This window comes from Diceros bicornis, chromosome 2, assembly GCF_020826845.1.
Source record: "Diceros bicornis minor isolate mBicDic1 chromosome 2, mDicBic1.mat.cur, whole genome shotgun sequence".
Classification (NCBI taxonomy): Eukaryota; Metazoa; Chordata; class Mammalia; order Perissodactyla; family Rhinocerotidae; genus Diceros; species Diceros bicornis.
This window is the reverse complement of record NC_080741.1, coordinates 52,902,208-52,916,467: the sequence shown is the minus strand read 5'-3', so window position 1 is coordinate 52,916,467 and position 14,260 is coordinate 52,902,208. Positions and strand designations below refer to the sequence as shown.

The following is a 14,260-nucleotide window of genomic DNA, read 5'->3' as shown; positions in this document are numbered from 1 at the left end:
CCTGGTGACTACGGCCTGTGGGCTGGTGGGAGGAATCCCTAGACCCAGCCGTCAGCGCATAGCAGCCTGGGTCTCCTCAATCCCAGGCTCTGTTAAACAGCCACAGGGCCAGAAATGAGTGACTGAGAAAGGTTATCCTGAGCCAAGCTTGATCTTCAAAGACTGCATCTGGCATGTACCTGAGGCTGCATTTCATCCCCCACTGTTACCTCAACCTTTGATCAGATTGGCAGCCTCTAGTTGGAATAATGTTCGTGCTGCTAGGCCCTGGCTTCTGGGGGGCAGGATAGTGGGGCCTCTTTGAGGCTCCTGCACCAGTTGTGGCAGAAGGCGAGGCCAGCTGCTTGGTAACCCATTGCCTGGATGGTGAGTTGGTAACTTCTAGAGCCTGTGTTCTAGCTCAGCATCGCAGAGCTGTGGGACTTGCTGTCTGCCTCTTGGCCCTCTCTGAACCAGAGAAGACAGCCTTGGGCCTGCCACTTTGCCCATGGTTATTGGAGGTTGGCCAAGGGCTCTGAAGGAGCATCCCAGCTTGTGAGTAGTAGACCTTGCATAGGCTCTCCTGACACAGACTGCTCAAGGAGGAAGAGACCCCCCCTCATGGCCTGGTGGGAGGGCTGCTGCACTGTTTGGCTCTGCTGAGAGACGAACACGGAGGTCAGTGTAGCTGCCCCTGCAGCAGTCACTCCTGTCAGTTTGGCTTGCTTGCAGTTGAGACACCCACTGCGCCCACTCCCCAGGGGGGCTTCAGCCTTTTGGTGTGAGGAGCAAGAGCAGGCAGTGGGCTGGGTCGGAAGCAAAGCAAGCAGGCTGTGGGGGTGAGCTGGCTCAGCAGTTGATGTGGGTGAGGGGCAGGCACAGGATATGGCCCACACTTTGCTGGGGGGTGGAGACTGCTGAGGAAAGAGGAAGTAAAACTTGCAGGTTGGGAGGGCACACTCCTGTATTTGCCAGTCTAGAGGAGCCCTGAGAGGCTGTTCAGGGCTGCTGGGACCAACCATGGTTTGTCAGGACCCAGCTGTAGACAGATGTAGGCCCAGAAGTGCTGGGCTGTGAAACACGACTATGAAAAATGAGAAATTCTGTAGTTTTTCCTCTCTCTTCCCTGGAGAACTTTGTAAAATGAGTTAATGGGCAGGAAAGACTCTCCCCACTGAGTTAAATACATGAGTTTTACCATCAATTCTGGGGCCTTTTGGCCCTTATCCTTCCTGGCTGCAGTCTAGGGCTGTGAGTTGCCTGGTAAGAATTCATCTCAGGGGCTGGCCTGGTGGCGTAGCCGTTAAGTTTATGCGCTCCTCTTTGGCAGCCCGGGGTTCACCAGTTTGGATCCTGGGCGTGGACCTACGCACTGCTCATCAAGCCATGCTGAGGCGGTGTCTCACGTAGAGCAACTAGAAGGAGGTACAACTATGACATACAACTATCTACTGGGACTTTGGGGAGAAAAACGGAAAAAAGGAGGAAAATTGGCAACAGATGTTAGCTCAGGGCCAATCTTCCTCACCAAAAAAAAACCCAAGAATTCATCTTAGAGAAGAGTCAGGCAAGGCTGAGGTCATGAAGGTGGTTGCCTTGTAATTCAGGAAATAACTTCCCAAGCACCTGAGCCTTGGCAAGTGCTAGATGATAAAGCAGTCATGTGGGGAAGAAGAAGAACTAAGCTGCTCATCAAATAGGAAGCCCTGGAGCCCCAACTGACTTGTCTCCAGCTAAGTCTAGTTTTATAGAAATTTGCATTCAAAAACAAGTTAAAGGCGTCCCTTCTGGTACCTCAAGCCCAGAGCTCACAGATGGTGGTAAAGACCTTCTTTCTGTTCCTTGGGCAACAATTCTCTCACTGGAGCTCACCTCAAGCTAGGAACTAGGCAGGCCACAGAGAAAACACAGTTCTGACTATAGGCAAACTTGGAAGATGGAGCTAAGACTGATGATTTGGAAGGTAACAAGAAAGAGCAAAAGGTATACTGTAATGCCAAGCTGTACAGCAATTTACGATTCACAAGGGCTCTTCTGCACAAAAACATTTAATAATAGGGAGGTGATGGGGAGCAAAGGCATTGTTGGGGCATCAGCCTAGGCGGGGGCTGGGGCCAGGGAGGAGCAATGAGGAGGCCAGGCTAGAGGCAAGAGCAGCAATTGGAGGGCATTCCCCACTCAGCCAACTCGGGGGTTCCTCTTGTCCCTTTCTGTTCTCCCTAAACTTTAGCCCTAGGGCTTGTGCCTCACCTCCAATGGCAGAGGGGAGCAGGGCAGGACTTGAGCTGGTCTCTCCCCAGGGGCTGCCCACAGCTTCCCATAAGGCACCTTGCATATGCTTTGGGGGTTGTTGAGTGATACCCTGACATTCATGGACTGGAGACCTGGACCCAAACACAGGCTGTCTGCCCTTCCTGGCATCCTTGGCCAATGCCCTTGGTCCAGCTCTCCCCATCTGCCAATACTATAATTGGGCTGTTAAGGATCCTGTCTGAGGAGCCTCGCTTGGGTTTCCTAAGTTGTAAAGGGCCTCTGCCAGAAGGATGTTATCATTGACATTAGTGCTCTTTCCCTGCCTGCCAATGCAGAGACCTGGAGAGCTGGGATCTCTGACTGCCTGGTATAAATGCTCCCCTTGAAATAGGTTGGGGTTGGGGGTGAGAGCCCTGGGCTGTGTCTGGGGGCAGGGCAGGCAAGCCTGCTGTTGACCATGGTGGAAGGATGCCCAGACTGCCCCAGAGTGGTTCTGGGATGCGGTGTCTGAATCCTCAGTGGCCACTGCTCCCTTGGCCTTGGCTGTGCAAGGGAATCACGAACACAGAGACGTCATCGTAGGACACCTGCCTTTCCCCTGTGAGACTGTCGTCCTTCCCCTGTGTGCTGTGTATCAGCATTTGGGCCAGCTCTGAGAACCTGTGGGGACCATCCTGCAGATGCACTTCGGTGGCTGAACACAGAAGCAAGGCCAACCCTCAGGGAGAACTCGCTGCACAGGGCTGGACACTTGGGGACCCAGGCAATGCAGTCCAACTGTGGGGCCAGGCAAGCCAGAAGCTTGGGAAGGCCACAAGTTGGACCATGGGAGTCTGGACCCAGAGATTTTTGGGATCGACAGTCACCCCCCAGAAGCTTGAGACAGCCCCAATCCTGGCCACCTGCCCTGAGCCAGGCTCATTGTCAGTGCTGTCTTTTCAGCCATAACTGCTTCTTAGTGTTGCTGGCACCGACCCAGGCCCAGGCAGGTCCCCAGCAGCTACAGTACCTGTGTGGGTCCTCTCGGTTGCCAGGGAGGAAGCTCCGTACCAGCCGTGCCACCTGCTCATTGGACAGGACATCCCAGAGCCCATCAGTTGCCATGACAACCACATCCTCCTCCTGCAGCTCCAGCTGGTCCACATCCAGCACAGTCACCTGCAAGTCAAGTCTGAGGATCCCTCAATGCTCCCTTCCCACCAGCCTCACTGTCTGCCTTTCTGGGCAGATGGAAGCTGCAGTGGGCTGTTGCCCCCTCACCTGTGGGACAGAGAGCAAGAAGGGCTTGAGCTGAATGTCTGTGTCCAGGACTCTGAGCTGATGGTCTCCCAGGCCCCGGGAGACGGCCAGTGTTCCCAGTAACCGAGCCTGGGGACAAGGGAGGTGTGAGGTGACAACAGACAGCCCCAGCAAATGCACAAGTAAAGCACACAGAGGTGGACTATGGCCCTTGGGAGCCTTGGACTGAGGGAGAAACATCATGTGGCCTTGGAGCAAGGCCCCAGGGCCCTGCCACAGCCCGCAACAAGGGACAAAGGAGCTCCCACCTCTGCAGAAGACAATTTAAGAGGGATTCTTGGTGGGTTCATTCACTGACCTGCCTACCCTGTCCATGGATCAGCGGGTACTTGAGATCTGACTTCTCCACGCACTTGTAGCTCCTACCAGGAGCAGACCCAGCATCAACTCCGGCCCTAATCTCCACCTCATCTTCCCCCCAACACAGGGCCCACCCTGCCCAGGTGGAAGGGGACTGCCCCAGGCCATACAGCTGGGCCTGGACCCCAGGGCTCTCCCTCTCCGCTGTGCCCCCCAACGCCACCTTGCTCACCAGCCGGTCATGTGGTGATCCCTGAACAAAACCTTCTGCCCCAAGTCATCCCCCTTCAGCCGCCGAGGGAACTCCAGTCGGGTGAACTCACCAGCCAGAAGCTCAGGGTAGACAAAGGCCTGGGGTAGGAAGGCCATGCTCAGATTAGGCTCCCTCTGGTGGCCCTGGGCCAGCAAGTTGGGGCTCCACAGCCTTCCTCTGCCAAGGGCACCTACCAGCTGCTGGATCCGCTGCCGCTCAGTCTCTGGAGTGAACTCAGAGCTAAGGGGCCGTACCTCATCTCTCCGCACCAAGATGGCCCTGGATGGGGTTAGGGAGGAAAGGAAGAGGTCTGTGGGGCAGCCTCCACCCTTACCCATGGCCTCCCTCCTGCGGGCCCCTCCTCCAACCACCAGGGGCTAGCTCTGCCCATGCCAATCCCTTGCTCAAAGCCCATCATGACTGTCTAGGGTCTGCAGGGTAGAGGCCCAGCCCTTTGGCTGGCACTTGAGGTCCCTGCCCTCCATGGCATCCTGCTGTCCACCCTCACACTCAGAACACGCCTGGTACACAACTCAGCCAGTCCATCCTCCCCATTTCCATCCCTCTACTTCCAGCCCCACTTTCACTGTCTCTACTGCCTCTGGTGCCTGCCTGCTCGTCCCACTCCTACCCACCCTTCAGGGCTCACTCACCTGCTATCCCCGGCATTGGCCACGTACAGCTTTCCCTGCAGGGACACAGCCACCAGGGCTGTGCAGCCGCCCACCTGGCCTGAGGCCTCCAGCTCCCGCCCGATCACCTCATCCTGGGGCAAACCAAGGCCGCTTTAGCTGCTGCTTGTACTGCCACCCTACCACTCTGTCCCCGGATCTCCTCCCTACAGTTCATTTTCCTACCAGCAAGCGTGGCAGCCCCAGCCCAAAATCTAGCTATGACTCCAGGATCCCCGTGGTCAGGAGATCTAGATGTAGCCCTTGGGAGGAAGGGAAGTCCTACTCAAAACATTGAGGAAGGGAAACCAGTCCCTGTACCAAGGACCAACAGGGTGTGCCACAAGATGATGCAGGTAGTATATAGTAGGCGCTGGATAAATGGGAGGGGTTATGATGACAATGACGGCCATTAGTAACAAACCAACCAAACCAACCTTGTCCTCCCAATCCAAAGATTCAGGGTGACCACCATCCTGCGCACGGATGCCCCACAACCCAGAGCTCCCTCAGGTCCCTGGGGGCAAAACCTTCCCTCCTTTCCCAGCCAAAGGCCACACTCACACATTCCTGGAAGGCACTCTCCAGAGCCCCGATCACCAAGTCTTCTGCCCTAATGCCCTTTTCCTCCACAAATTGGGGGTCACTGGGGCAGATGCAGCGGCCGCTGAGGTGCATGGGAGGCTGAGTGGCCACCATGCCCTCTACCACGGCCTCCAGCTGCCGGCGCAGGCAGGAGTGCAGGGTGTTGGCAGCCAAGATGGCTGCAGCTGGACCGCCGTGCCCATCAAACAGTGCCCAGTAATGACCCATCAGGAACTGTACAGGAAGGGCTTGGTGTCAGGCTCTGCCTGGCCTCCCCAGTTGTCCCCTGGCCCAGCATAGGGCAGCAGGACAAGAACCTCAGCCTGCAGTCCTGGCCCCTGCCTGGAAGAGGGGCTCAGGCCCAGTTGTGCTCACCTCCTCTGGGCACAAGGTCACCCACTCTTGGTCCTCTTCAGCCCCAAACTCACATCGTCGGATGCACAGCTTCCCACAGGCGGCCTGATCCTCGTTGAACTCAGATTTCTCTGCATTGATGATCCTGAGGCCGGGAAGTAATCAGTGACCCTTCAGGGACACACACATGTCCCCGTGGGCACAGAGACCAGAGCTGGTACACAGAAGGAGGAGCCACCTGGACACAGTGTAAGTTTCCTAACTGTTCAATGACATCACGCCTAAAGCAAAACTCAGGGCCCAGCACCTCTGGAGCCTACCTGCTGACCTGTGTTGCCTGGGGAGATCTGGGGCTCCCTTGTCTATCCCCTGCCCCACCTCAGCCAGAATCTCTGTCCCATACGGCATAGGCTACAACCCAGGGTGAAGTGTGTGTGCGTGATGGTGGAGGTATCTTCAAAGCCCAGAACGCTGCAACTCTACCCAGTCTCCCTGCCTCATCTTGGAAGCCCCTGGGATGCAGATCCTTCCTGACCGGCAATCCTCTCTGAGCGAGGTTGGAATCCCAATGAAAAGGCAGAGGTGGGATGGGGGAAGTCGTCAAGAGGCCCGGGGTGAAGACTAGAGTGAGTTATTCACAAGGCTGCGGGGGGGAGGGTCGCTCACTCAGCCTGTTTCGTAGATCAGCACAGGATCCCAGGCTGGATCAGCAAGGGTCCAGGGTCCGGGCTCCCGGGATAAGGGTCGCCCGGAGTGGAGAGTATCCCAGATGGGAGTCGCTCCGGGGTGGGGGCACTTACTCGGCGTAGCCTGCGTTCCACGGCAGCGAGCGGCCCCGCGCTGGGCTGCGCACGGGCCGGGCGTCTGGGCGGCGGGAGGCGTCGGCAGTGCCCGGGCCCGAGCCGGAGCCGCGTAGGAAGCGGGGCCGCCGGTAGGGCACCGGGCTAGCGCGCGGCCTGGGCGTCCCCGGCGCGGGGAGCAGACCGCCCGGCAGGAAGCGGCGCCGGAACCAGCCGGCGGACATGGCGCGGCGGCAGGCGGCTGCCCGCCGGGCGCCGGGCGCGGGGGGGGGGGGGCCGGACATCACCCGCCCGCCAGCCCCTAGGAGGAGGAAGCGGGCGGGGGGCTGGGCCGGAGGCGGGACGGCGACGCCCCCAAACCCCAACCTCTGGCCCCAGAGTATGGGCGCCGCCTGGGTGCCATCGGGCTTGTCAATCCTCATAACAACCCTAAGAAGCAAACGACGTTATCAACCCCACTTTATAGGCAAGAAAATTGAGGGCTAGAGAGGCGAAGTCGCTTGCCTCATGTCACACAGCAACCTAAGCCGACCGAATGCTCACCCACACGAGTGGGGCACTAGCCTTTGAGAGGGAAAAGCCCCTCCTCCTCACCCAGCACAGGTGTAGGGGTCCGTTCAGAGCACACCCTGGGCCTCCAGACTGGGTCAGTGTCCATGACAGAGCCTCAGGCCTCCTCCTGCTGGGTCCAGACCTTATGCAAGAGGAAGATGGGAACAGGGTGTTCTTGGAGGTGTCAGACTGACACATTGAGTAAGAGTCTTAGAGCGCACTGTTTCCTCTGATGGCCTCCACCCCTAGATGAGGCTTGGTGGTCACCCTGGCCTTCCTCCTGTGAGACACTGCTCCCACCCTTGGGGCCAGTCTCCCAAATGGCTGCCCCTCCAATCAAGATGTTCTCTCTGGACAGACAGGAGGATTCTCACTAGAATGTGAGTGACTCATGGACAAGAGGAACCCAGAGTCCCCAAAAGGCTCCACCTGGTCCGAGTTCCGACCTGGGACTAAGGGAAGTGAAAGACTTTCATCTGGGCTGGAGGCAAGACATGGAGTCTCTTAACCCCTGGCTAGCTGTCACTGTGGGGTCAGTGGCAGTGTTCCCCTTCACATCTGCCTAACAGAGGGCTTTGTCACCCTTCTGTCACTTAAGACTGACTCCCTGTGTAGGACTTATTTCAATCTCATAACTAGGACTCTGAGGCCCACAGAGGGGAAGTGTCCTGATGCCCAGGGCTGTGCTGTTCCCATTATGATAGTGCAGCTGACTCAAAACGCCCCACAGATTTCTCTTCCCCTTTCCTCCTCCAGGAAGGCAGGCTTGTCAACTCAAAGCCCCTGAGGCCCACAGCCCAGGGTCCCCAGGGGGGCTACAGGAGGAGTCCCTACTTTCGCCTCCACTCTCAAGCCCAGCACATGCTCACTAGGCCCTACTTCCTCCTGGCGGCCAGCCCTGCCCCATTGGGAGTTCCACTCCCCGCCCTAACCCCGGCTGGAGGAGGAAGGTTCTTGGGGTAGGGAGCTGTGCCCAACACCTCCTCCCTCCGATGACTCGGTTCCAGAGCAGCCTCAGGGCTAATTTACTGAAGCCATTGTGTGTGCCAGGCCCCACCAGAGTGCAGGAGCACAGCACTGAGATGAGCTCCCCTGCAGTGATGGTGGAAGTTCTGGTGGATGGCGCTTGATCCAGCTGGCAGGGGGGTGGGGGCAAAGTCAGAGAAAGCTCCCCAAAGGACACCTGAGCTATGGTCTGTCATTAGGACAGAAATAGACCAGAGACCCAGGGTGGTGAAGATTCAATTTAGTCTGTGGGGTCACCTCCTCATCCCTACCAGCTAATGGCTCAGAGGCTTTTAAAGTCTAAAATTAGAGGAAACAATGCAAACACAGTCTATTCCCCCAACCCACTGTCTTGGACTCCCCTGGGTGGGATGAAGGTCCTGTCCTCTAAGGTGTATTCAGAGAAGCTCCTGGAAGCCAGATATCACAAGTGTTCTGTTGCCCAGCTTAGCTGTTTTTAAGTTTTCAGAGCCATGTGGAGCCCTATGGAAATCCCATCCTCCCTGTTCCAAGGTGGCCTGTGTTCCTTCAGTGCCACCCAGGCTCCTCTGGCTTGCCTGGATCAGAAGCCTGACTCTTGGTTTACTCCCATTTTGCTGAAGCACATCCTCTAACAACTTTCCAAGAAAAGATGACTGGACGGTCATTTCTTGGGTCCTTGCAAGTTTGAAAGGGGATTTGTATTCTTTTTTGTGTGTGTGAGGAAGATCAGCCCTGAGCTAACATCCATGCCAATCTTCCTCTTTTTGCTGAGGAAGACCGGCCCTGAGCTAACATCTATTGCCAATCCTCCTCCTTTTTTCCCCTTTTTCTCCCCAAAGCCCCAGTAGATAGTTGTATGTCATGGTTGCACATCCTTCTAGTTGCTGTATGTGGGCCGCCGCCTCAGCATGGCTGGACAAGCAGTGCATCAGTGTGCGCCCGGGATCAGAACCCAGGCCGCCAGCAGCGGAGAGCGTGCACTTAACCGCTAAGCCACGGGGCCGGCCTGGGGGCCTTGTATTCTGCCTCTGCTTCTGACTGATATTTTAGCTCAGCATTCTGACTGCTCTGTTCATTGTCTTTTGACTGTTTCTGCTGCTGAAATACAGTGCCCCTCTCATTCCAGATCTTTGGGTTGGCTTGTGTTTGCCTTTTTCTCTCTCCAGAAGCTTCCAGACTCTTTGTCTCTGGTGTCTGAAATTGTAGGTGAGGTTTCTTGGAGGGGGTCTGTATGCATTCTTGGGCTGAACCCGCCCTGGAGGCCATGTACCTCCTCAGTGACAACTCCCCAGTGACACCCTTCTCCCGACTGCTCAAATGAACCCAAGTGCGCCCCCTCCTGGCCGGAGGCCTCTCCTCAGCTAATTCTGCCAACATAAGAGGGATGGAGGGTGGGGAAGAAGCAAACTTAGAAAAAGGAAAAAGATTTTTATGCTACATTTTTTCACTCACAATGAAAATAGCTTTTGTTTAGTCCAATATCTGTTCTTAAAAATATTTATTTTAGATTTAATTTTTTAAATTTAATACTTTCACATGGCTCAAAATTCAAAAGGTGTGAAAGTGTATTTAGCAATAACTCTCCCCTGCAGCCCCATCCCCTGGCCAGCCAGTTCCCCTTCCTGGAGACATCCAATAGTACTAGTTTCTTGTGGATCCTTCCAGAGATGTCAGGGGTATTCTGTGCAAACTCAAGCAAAAAAATTACATATAAGGCAAGAAATAACAAGTGCTGGTGAGGATATGGAAAAAGGGGAACTCGTGTGCACTGTTGGTGGGAATGTAAACTGGTGCAGCCACTGTGGAAAACAGTACAAAGGTTCCACAAAAAATTAAAAATAGAACTGCCATATGATCCAGCAATTCCACTTCTGGGTATTTATCTGAAGAAAATGAAATCACTATCTTGAAAAGATATCTGCACCCCTAAGCTCACTGCAGCATTATTTACAACAGCCAAGACACGGAGACAACCTAAGTGTCTATTGACAAATGAATGAAGAAAATGTCGTGTATATACAATGAAATATTATCCAGCCATAAAAAAGAAGGAAATCTTGCCATTTGTGACAACATGGATGGACCTTGAGGGCATCATGCTAAGTGAACTAAGTCAGACAGAGAAAGACAAATACTGTATGGAATCTAAAAACAAAAAACTGAACTCATAGATACAGAGAACAGATTGGTGGTGGCCAGAGGTGGGGGTGGGGGGAATGGGTGAAGAGGGTCAAAAGGTACAATCTTCCAGTTACAAGATGAATAAGTCCTGGGGATGTAATGGACAGTATGGTGACTATAGTTAACAATTCTGTATTACATATTTGAAAGTTGCTAAGACAGTAGATCTAAAAAGTTCTCATCACAAGAAAAAAATTGTAACTGGTGATGAATGTTAACTAGACTTATTGTGGTAATCATTTTGCAATATATACATATATCATTATGTTGTACGCCTAAAATGAATACAATGTTGTATGTCAATTATATCTCAATCTAAATGAATAAAAATAAATCATATATATGTAAAATCTTTCCTCCTCCCCTCCTTTTCTTTACACAAATGATAGCATACTCTACACTGTATCCTGCACCTGAAATTTTCATGTAAGGTACCTCTATCTTTTTGTATTAGTCCTTGAAGAGCTGCCTTGTTCTATTAGGGCTGTGAAGCAGTCTCCACAAATGTGCAGACTTTATGTAGCTAGCACCCCAATTATGGACATTTAGATTGTTTTCAATTTTCTGCTTTACAATTTTTTGTGTGGGCCTATTGGTAGGATCAGTTCCTAGTAATGGAATTGTTCAGTCAAAAGCATTCGTTATTCATAGCAGCACTATTCACAAAAGCCAAAAGCTGGAAATGACCCAAATATCCAACGACTGGATGAATGGATAAACAAATTGTGGTATATACGCACAATGGAATATTATTCAGCCATAAAAAGGAATGAAGTACTGATACATGCTACAATGTGGATGACCCTCCAAAACATTATACTCAGTGAAAGAAGCCAGACATAAAAGGTCACATATTTCATGCTTCCATTCATTTGAAATATCCAGAATAGGTAAATCCATAGAAACAGAAAGCAGGTTGGTGGTTGCCAGGGACTGCAGGTAGGGAGGAATGGGAAGTAACTGCTTAATGAGTACAGAGTTTTATTTTGGAGTGATGAAAATGTTTTGGACTAGATAGAGGTGGTGGTTGCACAACATAGTGAATGTACAGAATTGTTCACTTTAAAATGGTTAATTTTGTTACATGAATTTCACCTAAATTAAAAAAAGGGGGGAGGGGAATAACCATTCATAATTTTGTAGATACTGTTCTATACGAAGGTTGTATCAGCTAACTCTCCCATCAGGCTATTTCCCCATCCCTTGACTATCACAGTTTTTCATTAAAGTTTTTAATTTTTACCTATAGGTAAAAAATATGCAAGTCTAGGTTGATTTCCATTTATCTTAGTAAGAGAGGAAAACCAAATTTTCATAGGTTTGAAAGACATTTCTATTTCCTTTTCTGTGGATGGTCTGTTGGTATCCCTTGCCCAGTTGTCTACTGGGCCGTTGGTCTTTTTCTTATTGATTTGAGAGCTCTTTATATATAAGGGAAATCAGCTCTTCACTTGGAAATGAGTTACAAGTATGTTGTTTGTAGCTGGTTACAATCTGTTGTTTGTGTTTTGGTTTTGATGGTGGGTTTTTCCATATAGACTATCTCTCTCTCTCTCTCTCTCTCCCCTCTCCAACGCCCCAGTACATAATTGTATATTCTAGTTGTAGGTCCTTCTAGTTCTTCTATGTGAGCCACCGCTCAGCATGGCTACTAACAGATGAGCGGTGTGGTTCCGCGCCCAGGAACCGAATCCAGGCCGCCAAAGCACAGTGCCCTGAACTCAACCCACTAGGCCATCAGGGCTGGCTCTAGACTTTTTAATGTACATGAATTTACGGATTTTTTTCTTTTATGGTTTCTGGATTTGGTGATATACTCAGAAGGCCTCCTCCACTCTGAAATTCTATAAATTTCTCCCTTTGTTTCTTAAGTATTTTTATAGTTCACTTTTTTTAACTTTTAAATCTTTGATCCACCTGAAAAAAAAAAGGTATGTTCTAATAATTTCAATGACTGATTCCTTGTGTTGAGACACATCAGAAAGAAAGGAACAATCAACTTGCTTCTGGATACTCCATTCATCCCTGGACTCATCTGAGGAACTGTGTGCAGCTCTCTCATTTTTCTGTGTGAAAGATCTCAGTTGGAGAAGAAGTCTGTTTGGGCACTCTGCTGGCCCTTGGCCTCCTTGCCTGCATCCTAGGCTCTGAAGCTGAGCAGGACTGGGCTCAAATCCCAGTCTCCCAGGAGGTTCCCTTCTGTGGTTAAAACTTCATCATTGAGGTGTGAGAGACTGATGGAGGGGATGAAGGCTACTACCCAATAGGACTTTTCATCCTTTGACTGTTCCAATGTCTTGAGTAAAGGAAACTAAAGGTTCCTGGGGACACTTACTACCATGTGACCTTGATCCAATCACTTCACCCCTCAGAACCTCAGATTTTTCATCTGTAAAATGGGGACAATAACGCCTACCTCATAGGGCTGTTATGAGGATTAAACAAATGCGCCCAGCATGTAGTAAGTGTGCAAAAGAAAAACTCTAATGGTTCATTTATACATTTATGTGGCAAATATTACTGAACACCTACCAATGCTCGGCAATGTTCTGGGTGTTGGGATACAGCAGGAGCAAAAACTTAAGAGAAGGGAAGACACCAAACAAGTAAGCAGGTAAATATATGTATCAGGCAGCGATAAAAACAAAGAGAATGATGCAGGGAGGGGTCAGCCAGGCTGCAGGGAGACCCTGCCGTCATGGTAGTCACAGTTCATCCAGTGACGGACATTTTTTACAGGAACATAACATTATTATTTTTCATTAATCTGTTTTCTTGGCTAATTCCTATTTCCAAGAGGTTGAGGCTCTTAAGGTTCTAAGGAATTGCCAAGTGCCCGTAGATGTGGCCAGGTCTGAGAGCTGATGTAACCAATGGCTCTGTGTTGCTGGCCCCATCTGGGCTGTGGCAGGGTTCAGAGTAGGGGGGACTTGCTTATGAGCTGTTCTCCCAAGGTCAGGCTGCCAGGCCACACAGGATTTTTATGTTCCATTGTGAGTGCTCGGGTGGCCATGGTGAGCACAGTGCAGAGGCCCAGTACTCAGGGTGTGCACAGGAAGATGAACAAGAAAATCCTTCAATTTTGTGTGTGCTGGACTCTCAGGAGAGGAGAAACCCAGGGCCTGGGACTCACAGAGGGGGGCTCAATGTTGCCTAATCAGGGTAGGGTAGGGGGGCAGTGAGCAGAGAGCTTGAGCCAAGGCCAGATACCAGGCAAGCCCACACTCCATCAACTCTCAGCAACCTCAAACCCAAACAGTGGCTCCCTTCTCAATCTTCCCAACCAAAGTCCTGGGACAGGCTCTGACTGGACTGACTGGGGTCATGTGTTCAACCCTTGACTCAATCACAGTGGCCTGGAAGATACATTATGTTGACTGGCTGGTAACAGCAGGCAGGGGCTGATGCCAGAAAAGGCAAGGCTGCTGGGTTTGGGGCCAGTTCATTAGGAGTTGGGAAGTTCCTCAGACTCACCAAGCGCTGGCCCTCCTTCAACCTCTGGGCCTTTGCACGTGCAGTTCCCTCTTCTCAGAAAACTTTTCCTTCCACTCTGCCAGGCTGACCTTCAGGTCTTGACTCAAATTTCTCCTCTTCCCAGTGGCCCCCCCACCACTGCGCAGAGACCTCACCGCCACAGACGCTGTTCATTTGCTGGCTGCCTGGTACGTCAGTCTGGCCTCTTACAGATAAGGGAAGGCCGCGTCGAGGCGCCCAGTGCCGCGCATGAAGTGCTCAGGAAGCGTCTCCAGGGAGAGGTATGCCGCACAAACACGCGCGCCCATCCACACGCAAACCCCCTTCCAGGCCACAAATGGGTACGCGCAGATCCCACCCCACTTGCAAACTCACCTGGCCTGCGGCGCACAGATAGGCACGCGCACGCACGGACACGCCCCAGCCACAGACTACTCGGAACAGGGCACACAGACACCCATGCGCATGCGCCCACGCACGCTCGGCCACACGCAGGGCCCATTCTCTCCTACAATCAGAGGTATGCGCAGGCGCGCAGACAAGCCGATCAACTCCCAGCCAAACGCCTACCC

At 52.3% G+C, this 14,260-nt stretch overlaps 1 protein-coding gene across 6 annotated transcripts; it reads right to left on the bottom strand.

Moving 5' to 3' along the window:
* Nucleotides 1-2,269: 2,269 nt before the first annotated feature.
* Nucleotides 2,270-14,230, bottom strand: PPM1M (protein phosphatase, Mg2+/Mn2+ dependent 1M). 6 transcript variants are annotated; one of them, XM_058560125.1, is made up of 11 exons: nucleotides 14,064-14,230; nucleotides 6,495-7,188; nucleotides 5,716-5,839; nucleotides 5,320-5,574; nucleotides 4,738-4,850; nucleotides 4,279-4,363; nucleotides 4,064-4,182; nucleotides 3,830-3,893; nucleotides 3,493-3,600; nucleotides 3,242-3,390; nucleotides 2,270-2,926 (listed from the first exon to the last, which is right to left on the bottom strand). In XM_058560125.1, exons 2-11 carry the CDS (start codon nucleotides 6,914-6,916, stop codon nucleotides 2,806-2,808), a joined length of 1,560 nt encoding a protein of 519 aa, XP_058416108.1. In that variant the 5' UTR covers nucleotides 6,917-7,188; nucleotides 14,064-14,230; the 3' UTR covers nucleotides 2,270-2,805. The 6 variants fall into 6 exon arrangements, with proteins under 6 accessions (XP_058416108.1, XP_058416098.1, XP_058416125.1 ...); XM_058560115.1 differs by having other exon boundaries at nucleotides 2,270-2,892; nucleotides 14,064-14,225; XM_058560142.1 differs by having other exon boundaries at nucleotides 2,270-2,892; nucleotides 7,089-7,188; nucleotides 14,064-14,215.
* Between the last annotated feature and the right edge of the window lie 30 nt (nucleotides 14,231-14,260).